Below are 20,476 nucleotides of genomic sequence, written 5' to 3'. Positions count from 1 at the left end.
AATAAAGTGAGAAATAAACTGCACAACATATTGTGAAAACTTCTTTTTTCTCTAAGGAAAAAGTTCTGCCAAACAAAAGGGTGTTCACCTATCTATGAAAAGATAGCAGGGAAGATGCCAATCTAATCTTTTAAGGAAATTAATTCCAGAGCCTGGGAACAACTGCTTAAAAAGCTGTATCCTTTATTCTCACCAGATATACCTGTGAGATTGTAAGGATAAAAAAAAGGGTCTCCCCAGAAGATCTCAAAACATAGGAAGGTCCGTGTGTGAGAATATGGTTATTTGGATAACTGGAACCTGAGCTGTATGACTGGAAAGTAGGCTTGTGCTTTTCGACTGAACTACAATCCATTTCTGTTTGTATTATGGACCTGATGTTCTTTTTGATCCAGAGTGAGATAAGGGGAGAATTCCATATGATATGATAAAAGAGAAACAGGGAGACCAAATTTGTTTTTAAACACTATTCATGTAACATTTATTTGAAACAAGACATTATCAAGAGCTCTCAATCACACACACAAGCATTCACCATCCTCACAACAGGCCTCAGTCTTTTGAAGAGGGTTGGATGTTCCGTTGCCGTGGTTTAGAAGATGTGGAGCAATGCTAGAAATCCCCATTTCTTATAGCCTGTGGCAAAAACATGCTGTTTTTGAGTTTCACACCCTTGTTCAAGCTAAATAACCTAGGAAACATCTGTCTGAGATAATATGGTACCAGATAATAAAATGAATCACCAATATTATTATTTTTGACATAACTAATGCACTCTTTTAAAACTATAAAAGACAAACAATATACTTGCTGGATTTCAGTAGACCCCTGTATCCGTTTTCGTGCAACTAGCCATTTTTGGGCTGCAGCCGAAAAATACAGCTAGATCTGCTCCATTGATGGCTCCCCTTCCTGTGGGCTTCCCTTCCTGTCGTTTTAGGGCTATCAGGATGAAAATGGCCAAACTTGGAGAATGCATCTACCCCTGTTACCCCACGAAATTTCATAACATTTGGGCCATTAAGAATTTCTTTTTTTTTAGAAATAAAATCTCCTTAAAAAGATTCCCCAAAAGGTATCCCCCTACTGACTCCACCCTGTAACTTCTCCAAGAGCAGCAGCAGGACTTAAGATCACATCCTCTCTGGGATCCTTTCCCTTTGGTTTTTCAAGAAAACCTGGGTTTATGATAAGGGCTTAGAGAAGCCCATCCTTTCCTAGCTTCTTTTCAAGGGAGCCTGGGTTTGAAGAATGGGGTTAAGGAAGCACCCCTCTTGGGTCCCTTTCCTATCAACCTTTCAAGGGAGTGTGAGTTTGAAGAATGGGGTTAATGAATCATCCTTCCTGGGACCCTTTCCTTAGACACCACTTGTGTAAGACACGTCACTGCATTCTTCTATTCTTGTTGGTCCAATAGGCAGGTCTCACAGGGACACCCCATATGAGCAGCATGCAGTAGTATCTCTGCACTGTATGGTGCCGAAAAGAGGAGAGGAGCCTTGATTGACTGCCATGTAGTCCCATAACTGACGAAAAAATGTGATGGCTGAGCCCTTACTGTTATGGCCATCTGACCAAGCTGAACAAGCTGGATTGGCCGAAGGGAACCAACCACTCTGATTCCATACGCAAGCCTACTACAAAGATTACTGCTGCAAGCAAATTGTATGAAATTATAGAATTGTAGAATGAATGGAATGAAATCAAAGAATCATTCCTTGTTAAGTTAGAATTGTGCCTTCAAAGATAGTTATTGGAAGGAGGAAATAATGAGAGATTACTCATTAATTCTGGTTAGACTTAAGAGTAAAATTATTCAAGATCTTTTTTTAAACACTAAACAAACAGACAAGGCTTTGTCATAGCATTTTTTATTTGTAGTTATGAGTGGATTTAAAAAAAGCTTAGTTGTTGCTCCCTTTTGTTTTCAGAACTGGATTTAGCCTTTGTGTCCATTCCAGTTCCCCCTGCAAATAATTTTATTTTCAAGTAGAGGCAATAGATTTCTGGCTGCTCGGATGGGTGACTACAGAAGTTCATCATTGGAATTTGAAGCAATAAGGCCAGTGGAAAGATGGATGATGACACGGGAAGTGAAAGTTGTTTCCCTAGCATTTGTCATGGTCCAGAACATTGAGATAGATGGGCAAGCCTCCGTAAGGTGTGCAGAAGTTCCTTTCTCCAGCCCTCTGCTGCCATGTAATACATTTATCTTGCTGTGTAAGATAGAGATGGTGTTTTCTTTAGGCTGATTTTAATTGCATTGTTATATGTGGAACCACTAAGGGATCCTTCCATTTATGGCAAGCCTTGCTGGAGTGCTGAACAAATGGCAACACTTAAACTAGAACGCAGTATCTAAAAATCAGGGTTTTGCAGGCAGTTTTTATGATTTACACAACTTTTCCACAACCTGGTATTCCCCAGATATTTTAGAGTGCAACTCCCGCAATTTCCAATCATTAGCCAAATGGTATGGTGCTACAGGGAATGGAGATCCAAAATATCTGGTGGGTAGGAAGTTGCAGAAGGGTGATTCATATGTTCACATCTGTCTTTTAGGGGTCACTGTAATCAATCAAATCTCAACATTTGCATGTATAGAAGCTTCATAGCATGTGATATCCATTCTCATAAACAGAGGTTTGTTTGTTCGTTTTTTTTGAATCAGCACTTCCATGATGTGAATTTAATGGTTATGACTGTGTCTTATGGTGTCATGAGGATTGTAGTTTTGTAGGTCTCTGATGAAGACTTCAAAAGTTTCTCTCCCTAATCTCCTAATATCAAGATTCTGTAGTTGGAAAAAATGATGAATGAAGTGGAATCATAGTGTGGTCCAATGGTCTCTTGGTATCTGCTAGGAACCACCCATACCTTTGGATACCAAAATTCATAGATGTTCAACTCCCACTATATACAATAGAGTAGAAAAATTGTGTCCATTATATAGAATTGCAGACTCAAGGTTTTCCTTTTGAAATTCTTTTTTTGGGGGAGGGAATATTTTCAAATGTGCATGGTTGAATCTGTGGATTCAGATCTATAGAAAACCATCTGTAATTGTGAAGGGCAAATGGCTCCTGATAACTATAAGGCAAGGACATAGAAAATGGGAAATGCAGTATCTTATCCTGTTTCTGAGTAATCCAATCTGGCCTCCCCACCTCTTTCAACTTCACAGCAGGCCTATGAAGTACTGGATAGATTCAGCTATTATATAAAACATAATCCTCTCTTGAAGATCTGTTTGCCTAGTCATATTCACTTGCTTGCAGCCAGTGCGTTGTTCTTTCTTTACATTTAATATTTTGCCTTCTTTCCCCACTTTTATCACCACATTCATTTCTGCAGTCATTTATGAAAGATGCATGAGTACATTTGAAAACTGGTTCAAAGCAAAATGAGAAGTGATGTTGGCAAAACGCTCCATATAATCATCTGATTAATGTAATCCCCTCTCTAAGCTTCAAATAAAGGTGAGCCACAGATAAAGATCTGCCCACGAGACTTAAATCTACTTCAGTACATCTTAGATTGCATATTTCAGCATCACCAAAAATCTTTATAAAACAAGGATTTATTCTGGATTCAAAAAAGATGAGTTCTTATTAAGGTCTCATCCTGCAGGGCCATTCCCCTCTCAGCTCTTAGGCCCTTCACATTTACGAAGCTTGAACCAGAACAAGAACCAGTGTCAGTTGTACTGAAGTTCCTTCTTTTGTTTGACAGAGAGCTTCGTTTCAACCTCTGTATAGAATGTTTCAATCCAGGTAGATGCAATATGTGCACTCAGAAAGGTTTGTATGTGTCTGTCTTTTGATTTGGATAGGAAATTGGCTGTGTAAATAACTCATCCATCAAATCCAATCGCAAGAACTATTCACGCGGAGTATAATGGACAGCAATGCTGATCAGCTCTTCAGTGGAGCCAGATTTTAGTTTTTGAAAGAACTTTATATGCTGAGTGCACCATTGATATTCCATGTTTTCAGAGTTTGATTTATAACCATGTGACAACTCCTCTTGCTGTTATTTGCTGTCAAATCAATTTCACCCGAGGTGACTCCATGAACAAGATATTTCCAAGAGCCCCAGCTAGTAACAGCCTAGGTCGTGTTTTGCAAGCTGGGGCTGTGGTTTTCTTGACTAAGTCAAACCACTCATTATGTAATCTTTCCTCATGCCATCCGTTTTGCTGAACTTTATCATCTTCTCCTGTGTTTTGTATCACCTCATGTTGTGTCCATAGCACCAGTTTAAAGATTTTCTCCTGTGGTAGGAGTATTGATTCTGATAAGGTCTTCCAGGTCAGATCACCTTTGGCTGAAGAGCCGGCCTAGATTTTTAAAAATAAGCTACTGGATAATGAGAGGTTTTTAAAAAACAAACAAAAACCCAACAGTGGTACCTTTGAATGCTGTTCAGAAAAAGACAATCTAAGCTCTTCCTGAATGTTTTTACCTCAAAAACCACATGAAAGCTCTATTAGGTTCATATGAAAAGCATCCACACATCATTTCCTATTTCCACCACCAGCAATCCACTGTGGGGTGGAACTAGGAAACCAATATATGATCTGTAAAGGCTTGTATGAGAAGGATATAATATGATAGAAGCAAAATATATTAGAGTGATCCTACCTTCATATTTGCTTGCCAGTTCCAATTTTTGATTAGTCTGGACATTAAAATTACTTCCATGGAAATTTGCACGTAAACATGTTTTTTGTCTTCCAGTGCACATTTCTCAATAAAGAATTCTCTAAAAAATTGCATTTAAAATATTTTGAAAAAACAATTTGAATCATGTATTTTCAGAAATGTTCTTACTTGAATATTCATCAAGGAGGTATAGGTCAATTCAATTTGTACCAGAACTCATAAATGTTGGATTCTTATGACCTCATCACAAAGGTCCGTAGATTGGCTATGCATCATGGCCAATCCAAGGGCTCCCAGCGGGGGGCATGGAGACCCTGTCACTGCATGTCCTGGATTGCACAGCTTTCCTTTGCCTCCATCCCATGGAAGGAAGTTTTGCGGCCTGGTTTTCCCCCATTGCTGGTACGGCAACACAGGAAGGCTCCTGTGTTGCTGCAGCAAAGGCGTGTCGCTTGCTCTCCCCTTTCTGAATGGAGCCCGGCTGTAAGTACACATGTGTCAAGTAATGGACTGTAAAAGGGGAGAACAAGCAGCCCATGATGGGCCAAGTAGTCCATCTGATGAGGTAGTTAAACAGGTGCTAAATTTGTTAATGAAACTGAAACTTGTAAGAGTCAGAAGGCAGTGATTTCAATCCAAGGCAAGTGGTTACGAGTTTATGGGGAAGAGGAGTTGTCTCCTCCACATAGTCAATAAACCAAATTTCCACATAGTCAATAAACCAAACCAATAAAACAAAGTCAATAACCCCCCCCCCCCCCACACACACACACACACAGACATGTCTTTAGCTCTCCGTGTTGTAGGTTTTTTGGGCTGTATGGCCATGTTCTTACGCTCTCCCTTTGTATATTTTAAAAGGTGAAGAAAAAAATGTTTCATACATGTCCTTAAACATATGTTTCATACATGCCCCTAAAGTTTTACCACGGATCATAGCAAAAACCTGCCCTCAACTTCTACATCAAGTCTACTTCTATATGTATACAATACTTATCAAACTTTCATTGTATAGATTCATTTTCATTGTATGGATTGCCTGGGTTTTGAGGGCCAATTCATTTTATATTCTGTCATACCTTGAAATCATGTCATTTGTCATAGGTGTTTGCCTGACACTTCTAATCGCTGAATATCTCAGTTGGTATTTAGCCATCCAGTTGGATCACAGAGGAAAAAAGGGAGTGGTAAAAGTCCCACAATTAAATCATGGAAGGCCAAAATTGGAGTATTTAAATATATCAAGTGTTTTTGTTTCTTCAGTCATAAAGAGAGACCATCTGCAACTCAAAATATTACAAATTTTCATTTATGCTCTGTGAGCTGCATTAGACAAAACAACGAGTCTTACTGGCAGAGATATCTAAATTAAATGGTGATGGTGATGTCGTAAAAATAAGACAGCCCATTTAAAAATATATTGGTGTCTTGGTTTGTAGGCCTTTCCAGGAATTATTTGAAGCACTGATCCAGAACCTTGCATTCAATCAACTGTACCAGCTCTAGCTTCGAGATACGGTTATCATGCTTTTATATGGGTGAGCAAATGGTGACTGTAGATGGCATATGTTCTGTTATCTCAAAAATTAGAGCTGATAGCAGAAAACTGGTGCCATTTTTGAAATCAGCAGGTCAAATATAACCATAATCAGGGCTAACATTTCAGGCACCAAAATCTGTGTTGGCCACTGTAATCTATTGCAATTTAAGTATTTTGACAAGTAGGAGCCCACAATTTACATTCCAGCAGATATCAGAATTTTCACATTTCTATTGTGAAGCTCATATATATGGAGTTACTGAATGTTCAAAAGATTTATACATATGGTCTTTGGTGACCAGAATCTTGTTTTTTAAAAAGCTTTTAAAAAGAACCTATGGTCCCTCACAACACTGCTAAAGTTTAGAGGAAAGTTGAGCCTTGTTTTGACACTGCACTTCTGAACTACCTCTCAAATATAAGCTTTTTGTCAAGTCAGGTTTTAAGAATGCACGAAGACAGCAAGATTCTATTTGCTGTGTGAGGGCTTCAATAATTTATAGAATTAGTAAAAGCTTTATTATATTTTTGTGCCTGCATGCACTCAATTCACTCAGCTATGCTACATAAAAGTTCAAAGGTAGTATTTTATTGTCATGCATGAGAGGAAAGAAATAAATTGGAGACAGTAATGTAATCATACTAGTTGATGTGCTCTGAATTTTGAACACCATCTATTAGGAGGTTTGTCACAAAATACTTAGCTTGGGAAATATTTATTAATACTGAAGGCTTTAATATTTTCCCCTGACTGTCTTCCTATTTCTTGAACATGCAAGTGGGAAATACATCCCATAGAAAGCAGTTGCCGTCAAATATCACTTCTCCATTTTAATAACTGAATAGGCAGAAGTGCCTTTTCCATCTCCCAAGCTAGAGAAAGATTATTAGTTTTTGAATTAATGAGTGTGTGGAGGTGAGAAGAGATAGGAATGTTATGAGTCATCCTTCAGTTGTCTTAAGTTAAAAAGTCTGCTCAAGATTTGTCACCAATTCTTCAGCCCCCTCCCCTCCATTTTTGTGTATTTTTCTGAATCTCTGACCATTGTTTGGAAACCTGGATCAAACAATTCTCTTTTGCGGCCCACATGCATGCAGCCTAGAATGCTAGTGTAACTACGTAGTTCACAAAAAATTAGCATGGTTGGGAAAACTAACAGCCAAAGGCCTTTAACACTACAGTATGTGTCTCATGACCTTATCAGAAAGGCACATGGATTCACCCCACATTGGGACAAATCATCGCCTCCTGGCAGGGGGCATATACAAACCACCACTCCTCACCCCACATCACTTGCCTTATATTGCTCCTCATCCCATGGGGGGGAGGTGTTGTTGCCCGGCTTCCCCCCATTCAAGGGAAGACAACATGGGAAGGCTCCCATGTTGCCGTAGCAGCATGCACTGCTTTACCTCACTTTTCAGTATGGAGCCCAGCCAGAAGTCTCTTTATGTCATGTGAAGGGTTCCATTCCACGGCCAAATCGGTTCACCTGATGAGGTAGAAAGTAGACAGCAATACTTCACCCAACTAATTTGGGAGTGAGTTCAATTGAATTCAATGGATTACTTTTGAGAAAATATGGATAGGATTGTATTCCATCATGCCTTGGCCTCAGTTGCTGGTAAGAGGATCTCTCCATGTTCCGTTGCTCTGGCCATTACAATTGCCACTTCTGTAGCCTCTGAAGGATAGAAGAGCAACCAGATCCATCTCCATCATCACTTTGCTCCAGCAGCTTGTGAGAGGCCCTCCCTCCACGTTCCAACTGCCAATGCTCTGTCCTTTAAAAAGAGGAGAACATCTAACAGCAGCTAGACCAAATCCCCACCTCCACCATCACACTGTTTTTCTTCATGTGTTCTTTCCTATATAGATTGCAAGCCTGAGGGCAGGGAAATATCAAATTAGTAGGTGGTATATGGCTGGGGTCCTGGCTTTACTATATTAGAAAGTAAGAGAGCCCAAAGGGAAATTTTGGTAGCCTTTTCTAGCTCCTGATCTTTATTGACTTTTTAAAATACTGTTTTTTTGCATTTGCCTTGAAATATTGCTAAAAGGAATAATTTGCCAGAATTTGGAGAGTTGAAGAACTGTAAAGAAGCAAGAAATGTGTGTGTTGCCCTTGAAATTATTTGGATAATGTTCCTGCCTTGCAAATTAGTCTAGAAATCCTCCTTTAGACAGAATCAATTGGTAAAATGTTCTAGATATTTCGTGAACATTACAGTCCCCAGAGTCATGGGGCCTGCACTTTTACATTTACTCTACAGCTGAAAACACTTTGAACACTGCTTCAGAGTACTTTCTCCTCCAAAATGGGAGTTTCCTGCATTTAGAAAAGCACTCATTACAGATAAGTTGCTGATTGGTTTGGGATGAATAACCCGATGTCATGCAATGCTAAGTGATTCCATTCATAGTTGGGGAAGCTGCAGCACACATTATGAGTCTTGTGTGATAAATCTCCCTGGCTGATTGTTGGTGGAACTGATATTTAAACTGTCGATATCTTATGTTCATAACTGCTATATTCCTTTAGTGAAGTTGTCTGGGGTAGTTTGTAAAAATTATTACAGGGCATATAAGTCAAGGGCAGTTTATCTATTTTGGAGAATACAGTGGACTCTCTACGTTTGCTGGGATTAGGGGTGCGGTGTCATTACAAAAGTGGAAAAGCTACAGATAAACTCCTATCTGCATCTAGTTGTATCTACTGTTGTTTTAAAATTGTATTATTTTGATTTTATGCTACATGTGTCGATGGGGGTTGTTACAATTTTATGTGACTTGTTTTATACTTTTGTACCGTTTTTATCACTTGTATGTTATATGTGCACCCTGGAGTGCCTTGTAAGCCGCTCCGGGAAGATGGTGGTGGGATATAAATAAAGATTATTATTATTATTATTATTATTATTATTATTATTATGTTGCTGACACAAAAACACAGTATGTCACAGCAAATGAGAGATATATGCTGGATTTCATATAAAAAAATCATTATCATCATCATTATTTCCTGAACTAACATCTCTCTGGGTCTTCCAGATGTCTCTGCGGTCAACTTTTGGCAACTTCAGCTGATCTAAAAATTCATAGAGAGAACATATTTTTCAAAATGATGAATAATTAGATCTGCAAAAGTCAAATCCACAAATGTGAACGGTTGACTTTATATGATATGCTGTTTTGGCTTCACTTTCATTTCAGACTAGAAAAGTCTATGATTCAATCTTGTAAAACAAAACAAAAAATGTGGTAATAGAAAAGGGAAATTTGAGTAAATTTAAGAATCTTCTACCACTTTAAGCTTGCAAAAAACAAAAACAAAATATACTTTCCCAGATGGCTTATTTCCTTTTTATAGCATCATAAATGATACCTCCCTATAAATGATTTTATAGACTCCATCATAACTGAGTTGTGCATAAGATCTGATGGCTGTTATAATATAACCAGTAGACCAGTTATCGGAAGATTGAAAATGCTTTTATAGTGAATGTACTCCTTAAATGCCTCCTTAGGTATCAAACGGTATGGGCCATAAATTGTGACATAATTATTAATGATGTAATTAAAATTCCAGGCTCGGAGGCAAAACATCATCACATTGGAAAGATAACATTTATTTTACACCATAGTATCACATTTTACATGAGACACTATATATCTGCTTATCTCAGGTGTATGAGAGTGCATGTGCACACCCACACACATACACACAGTTTGGAAAAGGGAAAGTATTAAGGAATCAAGCAGTACTGAGACTAGAATAGCAATCCTTTTCTTCTGAAGAAGTGGATTAATATCATGAAAGATAATGATAAAACCATATCAATCTACTTCTGTATTTGCAACTGAAGAAGATTACTGCAATATGTATGAAATAAATATGTCTCAGACATGCTGTTTGATTCCTTCTCTCTTCCACCACCCAACTTTCCATTTTATGCTGAAATAGACTAATGTGGCTATCTCTTTGAAGAATACAGATAAATGGAGATGTAGAAGTGGTCAATAGGGATGCAGATGCTCATTTCTTTTCTCTCTCACACATAGGAATGAGAGGGGGGGAAAACCTGAATCGAGTATCAAAATGAAAAATCAAATATACTTTTCCAGATGGCCTGGATGAGATTTTTATTCATTTTTAATTTCATATTTCAGAATTTTATAAATTATATTCCATTTTTACCCAAACATTTGCCTATTTTATATACAAAAACATTTCGGAGGAAATTCAGTCTTTTCCCACAAAGTAGTTATTTTAAAAATGAAGCATCCATCAAGAGATCTTAAATGCAAAAATGGAAAGAAAACAACAACAACAAACCACCACCCAAATTTGTGGTTCCTTGAAGCCTGCTGATATCTTGTCAAGACAAAGAAAAATTTTGGAATAGTTTTTGCATCCTCATTTGAAGTGAAAGAATTCAGTATGTCTAAGAAAGGGTTTCTGTCTCAAGCAAGAAACCATTATTATAAGCCAATAAATAATAATGACATACTACGATAATGATAGGTAGAAAAGTCCTCTTATGGTTTGGAAATATATTCAGGTAGAACTGTGTTGCATGCAGCAATATACCTCAAAATAGGTGAAGACAGAAGCCGGTCTGAGCGAAAATTATGAAAACCAATTCTTGCATCTAGCCATTATAGTACAAAGTTGTAGCCAAAACAAAACCTTAAATTAAATAATGAACCCAGTTCAGATCTAGGTCTCAATGTGGTGTAGCACATTTGATATATAATTAAATTAAATAAAACCAGCTTCAGAACTGGAGCTGTGATTTATACTTGCATTGATCTAAACCAATTCATTTGTTTGAAGGGATCCTTTTTGGCAGTGCAGTTTACAGGTACAGGAGGCTTGCCATTTACCTTGGACTTTGAGGTTCCAGCAGAGGGGAAGGATTCCGCGTGCTAGGCCTCTGTTCAATTTAGGTCCCCTTCATTTATTTAAAGGAGAAGGAGGAGGTGAAGGGATGTAGCTCCTTGTTTTGACTCTGTATTTGCATGTAGTTTTACTCTTAGCGTTGAGTTAGATAAAAATGTTGATTTAATGAATTGGAATTGCACGTTTCCCTAAGAATTCACTTCTCATCTCCTGTATCTAGTTGTCCTGAGCAAACAACAATTTCCCTCTTTTTTATTCCAGGGTACAGAATATATGGAGAGATAGACAGTCAGATAGACATATAGACATGGACATAGTAACACCAATGTGTACATAGTACATTTCCATACCTGATTTTAAGGATTTTGAAATGCCTGGACACATTTGGATTAGCATGGTGTAGCCATAAATCATCTCTGCAAGAATATCTCATGGACCCTTGCAGAGACATTGTGGTTGACAATGAAAAATATGTTTGGGTAGGAGTGCAGTGTGTAACACTCATATTTTTTAGGAAAACATAAGGACTATTTACTTCCTAGGATTGTCTTAATTTTTTGCTTTATAATGGTAATACTGACTTGATAACTATTCATAATATAAGTAGAGCTCCCTTGAATCTTGCCAAATGTTGGTTGAATTTAACTCCCACATTGGGGGAAAAGCAGGATATTAAATTAATTCATTTCACAGGGAAACCTTTTAGACTTCTCTGGATAACCCATCTAGGCCATGTCTACATGGCCAAAATATAGAAGATTCACTATAGTTGTTGCAGGGAGTCCACATGGTTTACGGCTGGATTTGCTGCATTACTGCTGAATCCAGCAGTTAACCTGCATCTACAAAACATAGAATTTACTCTGGAGCTTCCTGGAAGCTCTGTAGTCATCCTGCAGTTTCTGAGGTGTGGATATTTGGATTGGGCTAGATTCCCCCCACCCCCCGCCACTCTGCCAGTAAGCAGCTCTCTCCTAGAGACTTGCTGGTGATGGCACATTTCAGGAGATATCATTTCGGGTGCTGAACCATGTGACTAGAATTGTAATATCACTAGCAAGTCTCTGGGAGTGATCTGTTTCCTAGCAGTGGTGGCCTTAATGCGCCTTTAGACCAACTAGCTGTTTGCATTATCAAAGGGAACACTCCAGGTCTCTATCAAAGCAGCACTGGAACTCTTTACACTAGATTTATCCAATAGATGTAGCTGTGTCCTGATTGGGCTTGAAAGCAATTGGTATCCCTTAGTGGTTCCCTTTGGTCCTGAATGGCATAATGTGTCTGAACATGGGTTTTATTTTCACATAGACACTGTCACATAGTTTTTGTACTTGCTAAAAGATACTTTGACCTACTGTAGGCTTCCTGCAATGGCATGACTGTGGGAACTTTGATACATTCCCAAATGTATGTGAAGTATGACATAATCCTTTGAATGAGCCATGCAAAGGAACAGGTAGACATTTGTACCGGGGGTTTATTATTATTTCCTTTGGTGCCTCAATGTGAGGGGGAAAACATCAATGAGAACATTAGCAAGAGTTGAGTACATTGTAAGTGGTTATATCAAATCAATCTTTCACTCCTAACTTCTATTATTATTGTTGTGAAGTGCTTAAATGCAGCTCTTCCATTAGCTAATTAAATGTCTGTGGGAATATATTTTTTCCTCCCTAAGACTGTTTATCCAGAAAGATTTAGAATTGCTATTAGTAAGCTTCCAAATAGCAACTTTGCTTCCATATCCCTCCCCGTTTGTAAATTTATTACTGTCTACTAACATCTTTGTTACAGACAGGCAGTTACTCAAGTTTTATTGGCATTGTTTCCCAAGATTTAAATGAGATATAAAATTTTATAGCAGGCATAGTATTTTAATGACTGTTTCATTATTTTACATGGTGAACATGAATGGATTCAAGGAGTAATATTGATGGACAGTATGTCATTAGGAGATACAAAAATGCTGTATGAGTCATTTATGTGCAAATTAGGATCTTCTGTGTTTCAGGCCTTGGTTTGCAAGATTATATATAGTTCAATCTCTCTTCGCACAACAGAACCAAAAAGAGTCAATAGAAAAGATCCACTTTTCAGTTTGCTACATCAGTGCTTATCTGCTGAGTATGCAAGTGTGTCATCTGTGTTTTTTTGAAGCAAGATAAGTATCTATACAGTAGTCAGTGGCCCAAAATATTTCACGCCTTTCCCCTGGTCCTTTTTCATAATACCCATGAAGTATACCACTTTTTTTCTTCCTTTCTTCAATAGGTATCTTTTCTCTCCCCTCTCCCCATCTCTTGAGTCCTTCAACTCAGTTCTTGGACCTTCAGTGGTAAGGATGTAGAACTGAACTTGCACATCCTCTTCCAAAGACCTTGCAAAATTGAAGCAAGTTCCACATTGGGGGATCTGGGAACATGTAATCTATGTTTGAGATGAATTTAATAAGGCCAAGTTTTCTTTTTGTGCCTAAATGAAAAATGTGTTGGTGCCAGTTGTGCCTCCAAGGAGAAAGCATTCCACAATACATGTTCCATGGCTGAGAAGACCCTCCCCAAGTCTCAGCATAATGTGTCCATCTAATGGTGGGACACACAGGAAGCCCCACCAGTGGACATCACTCCTCCAATAAACACATATAGGGGGAGCCACTCTCTCAAATATTGAGGTATGTGAAGTATGTTGAGAAAACTTCTAGCCCAGGATGAGCAAATCACTTTGCGTAATGTCACAACTCCTGCAATATTTTGTACCAAGTGTAGGCTTTCCATCACATTCTTACCAAAGTAAATTTTGAGACAAATCTGGATATGGTTAGTCAGGCAAAACATTTGAAAAATTCTGAAGTATGCCAAATGTATAAGTTCAGGAACATTTCTCAGGAAGCTTTCCTTTAGCTGCTGCTGAATTTTACTAATATGTTTCAGTCACCATGAACCCATATCGTGTTCCAGCGTAACATAAAGCCTATTGTAAAATTTAGTACAAAAATGGAAGGTGGAATGCTATTATGCTGGGAGCCAGGGACTGTGAAGTATTACTCTCTTTGGTATTTCCACTTTTCTTAGCCATTTTACCTTTTCCAAAATAGTCTCCTTTTAAATAAATGTTTTCTATAATTTATTTGGCAGGCAGCCCAGACATCTTTGGAAATTGTTCTCAATGGTTTTTTGTAACATTTGCTGAAGCTGGTGACGTGGTGATACTTGCTAGTGCTACTTATGTCTTAACTTTATCCTTTCCTCTCTTAACAAGTTTGCTTGATATCATTTGAAACCTGAGAACCACTTAATTCCAAATTCTTTAACAAGATATTATTTGTCTTTAGATATAGCTTGTAGATTAAAGAGTTCTTTCTTTTCTTTCCTGCTAAAGATAGGACAGGATTTCAGGACTGACCTTTTTTTTTTGTAGTTTCACTTTTGTCTACATGAAAATACAAACATATATTTGCCTCCCAAGGCCCACTCCGGTTCCGCCGGTACTACACATTATCCCGTAAGCATAATCTAGATGCATTCTGACAAGCATTAAATACAGGTAACCTGTTACATCTTGACTGAAAAAGGGGGATGGAAATAAGGCTTCTGGCTGATGTATGTTTTGAATGAAAATGGGATATTTTTACTCTTCTCATAAAGAGCAATGGTGAAAACCATTTGGCTAGTCTAAAGTATTAAAATCTTCCAGTCTTAGCTTTTCTTTGAAGGGGTCCTTACAATTTCCACCTTGACCCCACTTCTTAGAGATGTGGTGTGTTGACTGCCACACAGGCAGGCTGTCAAAATCCTTGTGAAGGACGGTAATAGCTGAATGACTTACAGAGGGAAGCATATAATTGGTGTGAGGCTTAAGATTTCCTCTTCTTTCTCTCCCCTTCTCCTGGCTTACTCAACTGTCAGCTTGATGTGAACACCCAGAGTGCTGTGGCTGAAATGGGCCATTTCAAGAGAATGATTAAATACAGGTTGTAGGTGCAGTGAGGGAATCTTGCCAGACATGTCATAGAAGGAGACTGATATTCATTCATGAGAAGAGGCTTGTGTGGAAGAGTAGGATTTTGAATATTTTTCATCATTCAGCTGGCTAGAATAATAATGCTGTGATCAGACAAGTCAAGATTTGTCTGATGAGCAAAGACAAGTCCTGGAGGAAGGGGATTCATGTGAGTGTGTATGAAAACATCTTGTGTAGCATGATTGCCTTCTTGATTTTCCCAGTTACTTTCCATAATATGCTTGGAAAGTTTTATTTACACCTCAGGGGCTATGAGGCTATCCTCATTTAGGAATATAAATGTTGAAATTACTGTTTCACAATTGACAGGTTTAAGCACTTCCACTGGCAGCCTGTCTGTCTTATTTGCAAGCTGGTATATCCATGTTGCCTTGCCAAAGCAACTGAAATCTTTACACTCTGCATTATAATTATAGGCCAGGCAGCTTCACGAGAGGCACAGTTCTGGTTTCTGATGAGGTGATGGTTTTGTCTCCAGATGTGGTTCTTGCTTTTATTGCCTTCCCAATTCCATTTTAAAATAATTCACTATTATTTGAGTCTGTCTTGCATTTACAAAAGATTAGCAAATATCTTAAGCCTGGAGAAAAACATTCAAAATAAAAAAAATGAGATGTGATCTAAAAATAGTTCAGACAATGATTCAGGGTATAGTTATATTAACCATATTTAAATCTTGTTAATTGGGCCTTTTATATATTAGCATACATTTCTGTTTTGTGTGTGACTTGCACCAGCGTATCACAGAGTCTTAGATTTAAGAAATCATGTCCATTTCTTTTACCATCATGAATAATTGTTATTTGAATGAGGAATTATGAAGATTTCTGTTTCTATGTAGAAAAAAATATGTGGGGCAATATTAGCTCTGGCAAATAAGGTGTATTTAGGGTGAAATATTGCAGGTAATACAGTATAGCTGCAGAAAAAGAGAGATGATGTGTGTGTTGTGTTCGAGGTCAATGGAGGGCCCTTGTTAACTTTATTTCACCTCTGTTTTGGGGAAATATACCTCTCAGTACTTGCTTGCCCCTGTAAATGCTGTAGGAGCAAGGGAACATACATCTGAGAATTTATGTGAGCACGAGGACATAAAATGGACCTGCTTTTTGCATGATAGTCCTTCCTGCTTCCACTGGGGGTTTATGCAGACATAAAGTAGTCAAGATTCTTGTTCAGTTTGTAGTCCAAGTTGAGCCGCTCTTCCACTTTTGTGGAAATTGATATGCACCCCCCTCCCACAAGGGAAGGGAATGCACATGTTTCCAACGAGGGAAATGGGTTACTGACACCATGACCCTCACTGGGAGGAAGCATGCTGTGGACTCAATGGGCAATAGGAGGAGGAGCAGGCTTCACATGTGACTTTGCTTTGCAGATCTTAACTCCTTTTCCTTTTCCTGCATGTTACAAGTGTCAGTTTCACCCAGACAAAGAAAGAGAGGTGGTAAGGGGAAAATGGAAACATGTGGCACACAGAGAAGGTACAGACTCTGCATGCACCTGTAACATCAGTTATCTTGCCAATACATCTGTTTTTTGTCTTCCTGTGTGCCAAGCACTTCTGTTTTCTCCAATACCTCCCTTTCTTTGCCCAGACAAAACAGGGCCTGCGACTGTCTGTTTCCTCAATGCTCACTTCCTGAGGATGATGTTCTTGTGTGAATATTCAGATAGCAGTTCCATTTTCGGCATGCAAGCACAGCATCCTCATCCTCAGGAGGTGGGCAAGATGACTGTCTGAGTTGTGCCCGTCTTGCTCTCTTCCTAGGACAGGGCTGGCATATGAATGTTATCACAGTAGCCCAATCTTTGGGATCAAGACACAGAATGGGTCTGTCATGTGAATATTTATAATGGCAGCCCCCAACTTCAAGAACAATCAGAACTGAGTACTCCAAAATGCAAAATTGTTCAGTGTACACAAACTATGTTTCATTCACAAAATTATTAAAATATTGTACATAAACATAAGGGAGACTCAACCTGTACATAATTATTTTGAATTATTGGTTGAAAGTTATTTTTAGTGATTCTGTGTCCTTTCCTGTCAGGGTGTACTGAAATGAGAAAACTTTTAGGGTTTGTTCCATTTCCTGATATCTAATCAGGGATGTCTGAAATTCACCAAAGCACTATAGGGTGGAAATGTGATAAAAATTTGATAAAACTATGGCTGCTTGATATGGCTTGGCAGCTACATAATGATACTGTCTGTGCTTGAAAAATAATTAATCTATTAAAGATATATCTTCATTTTCATTATAATTTGTCTTTGTACTGTAAACATATTTGTAAGTTTCATAACAGATTATAATTACGTATTTTAATTTTAACTTATTAATTAATTAACAAGGCCAGTGGCAGTTCTGAATAAGAGGTATAAAAAAAAGCCTTTGTGCTGGAGGAAATTGAGCTTTACAGGAAATTGAGGATGTGCAGGATATTCTACCAAATTATCCAGTTTATTTAAATGAAAGGAAATAGTACTCAAATGTGAGAGAACGCCCACAAGTGAAGTTCCCCCCTCATGAAGGATGGATATATTTGTATTTTAGATAAGCCTGTGTCTACAAAGACTGCCTGATTTTAATCCTTATGCATTGTTACCCAGGGGGAAAAAATGAAAGATAATGATGTACAGAGTCCCTGTTCTTCTAATTTATGAATTCTTATTAATCATAACTTTATTTTGTTTTTGTGAACTCATGGTGGCTATATATAAATAAAAGTGCTTGGTTCCTTTTGGTGATAGCTGTGCATTTAATGTGACCTTTAGAGCAAATGCTAAAATAAAGGTCACACTCTAGGTGTTTTAGACTTTAGTTCCCAATAGTCTCAATAGTAAGGCATTGTGGGTCTTTAGAATGTGGTAAAGCATGCAGATTTGCATAATGTGAATACAATTTATAAGTTCCAAGAATGTGGAGCAGTAATATACAGGTAATGTAAACCAAAAGTGGATGTGTTTCAACAAAGTTGACCTACCCACTCCTTCTGTTCTAGTGTATATATAAGAAAGGCAGATGTCAGAAGTCAGACCAAAAATATCAACACAGTCTCTTGAGGTTTTTGATCCTCTGTAATAGAGAAAGATTGGATTGCAAACAAGGAACATTTCTCAATGTAAAATGAATGTGGAAATGTTATGTTCCACTGATACTATTGTACTACTTTTGAAGTGGTTTATTCTAACCCCAGTGTTTTTCTCTCTCTGTGTTGCTTTTAGGTGAAGATGTATCGGAAGATTTGTGTGAAGCCTCTCCTTCAACTTCAGAAACAGTGACTTGTGAAGTGCCGTGTGCAATGGACTGTGTTGTGGCTGAATGGTCACAGTGGTCATCTTGTTCTCACTCATGCTCCAGTAAAAATGCAGAAGGGAGACAAACCAGAACAAGATCTATACTAGCATTGCCAGGAGAAGGTGAGCAGCAGATCTCTTGTTTGTCTCCTTGCAGGTTTTCTTAGATATCACAGAATAATTTCAGTTGGCATTTCCTTATTTACTGAGGACCAATCTTTCCAACCAACACATAATACATATGCTGTCCAAGATACATTTCTTTCATGTATTATTTATATACTGTCCAAAACTGCATACATTGTTTTGTTACCTGCTTCAGTAGCTTCCACCAGTTCTTTTGTCCTTCTCAATATTGAGTATATAAAAATAATACATTAAATAACCAACAGTTTGCTGCCTTTCCACGACACCTGAAAGACTTTTTGCTCTGTTTAATAATACAGCTGGTCCCTTGGAGCATTTCTTAATTTTGTAGCACTTTACATTCTCATATTGCAAATATATCATAGCTTAGGAATGGTATTTTTCTTTAGATAAAGCTTTTGATAATGCTCAGAAGACTGGAATCCAGTGCATGGATGATTCATCTGAAAAGTTGTTTTGAACAATGCCTTGAACATTCCTCCTTCCTAATATATGACACGTATTTTGACTATAGAATGATCTGTCACAAGTTTTGAAATCTTAAAACGATATCAGATAGATACTTAATTTTTTTTAATATATATGTGTGTGTTTGTGTGTGTGTGTCAATTACAACTAGTACAAAAGGTTGTGAATGAAACAAAATACTATGATGACAGTAACAAATACAACAAACAGAACTATCCCTCCTTCCCCACATCCGTGAACCCACTACCTATAATTTTAATTTTTAAAATTTATTATATTTGTAACCCGCTCTCTCTTAACCCGAAGGGGACTCAGAGCAGCTACCAAAGTGGCAACAATTCAATGCCATACAAACATACACCTTAAAAACCATAAAAGTTAAAAAAAAATCTTAACAGCAATACATTAAAATCAATTATTAAAACCACCCAGATCCAAAGTCATAGTCCTGGAGCCATACCAATTGTGTTGCGCTATAATACCTACCCTTGTACGTTCTTTAAATTATTCCTCTTGCAGCTTTCTTAAAATCCACTTTTGCCTTCCTTCCGTAATACGGATGCTTAATTTTAGCTCAATAATAGTGCCCAGTATAATAATCAATTTATAAAATAAAATCAGAATCAAGAATTTGTGAACAGTGAAGACTGGAATAATCAAAAACATGTTTTTGAGTATGAAAATGTGATATGGTATGCAGTGTTTCTAGTTTTTAGCTTTTCAAGGCTGTGTCCTCTTTCACATTTCCCTGAAGAGCCATTTGGATTAGCTTCCAACCCCATTGTAATAATACTAATTAATAATCCTTATCACTGGGGAAAAATTGCACCTACAAAGCTCTGTACAAATACTCATTAATCCTCTGTGTTGCCAAATTGTATCTGATAACATTGAAGTCATGACTTAATGAAGCTTTTTAATACATCAGAATATTGGATTTTTCAAAAAGATAAATTTACATAGAGGGATTAATTAAATGATGATGCATGTTCCAAGTAATATCGAATGTAACTTTCGATCCTTAAATCCAGGAAAGCCCACTAAGAATACAGAAGAAAAACTATGTTAAGTACGCCTGGGCATTTTCCTGTTGAAATATAGTATATTATCTAAAACGTATATACTTTAGTTAAAGATTGAATAGTACATTAAATATTCCATAGCATATTTTTGTATGGGAAAAAGGATATAACAGCTAAAATATACTGCTTCTTTTTATTAGATTTTACTCCAGTGTAGTCCATTTGTCATGTTTCACCTAACCGATGGATTTCAATGGAAACTTGTATATCCGCTGTCTTTTGCTGGGCCATCATTTTTCTATAGAATAGTAGCTTTTAAGCATTGCAGAGATCAATGGGAAGATGCATCACTGTTAAATATTCATTCAATTGTTGCCAAATAATATTTTGTACAAAATGTAAAATATGAA

The 20,476-nt window shown here is 37.6% G+C and overlaps 1 protein-coding gene across 2 annotated transcripts in view; it reads left to right on the top strand.

The window, feature by feature from the left end:
• THSD7B (thrombospondin type 1 domain containing 7B) overlaps nucleotides 1-20,476 on the top strand; it is a 565,817-nt gene that overhangs the window by 304,991 nt on the left and 240,350 nt on the right. For both annotated transcript variants that reach the window (XM_060776084.2, XM_060776085.2), the window contains one exon: nucleotides 18,358-18,552. In XM_060776084.2, the coding sequence (XP_060632067.2) occupies nucleotides 18,358-18,552 (195 nt within the window). The remainder of the gene's footprint in view (nucleotides 1-18,357; nucleotides 18,553-20,476) is intronic.

Source organism: Anolis sagrei, chromosome 1 (genome assembly GCF_037176765.1).
Source record: "Anolis sagrei isolate rAnoSag1 chromosome 1, rAnoSag1.mat, whole genome shotgun sequence".
In the NCBI taxonomy this organism is placed as follows: domain Eukaryota; kingdom Metazoa; phylum Chordata; class Lepidosauria; order Squamata; family Dactyloidae; genus Anolis; species Anolis sagrei.
The sequence above is the reverse complement of the archived record's forward strand: the minus strand, read 5'-3'. Positions and strand labels throughout refer to the sequence as shown.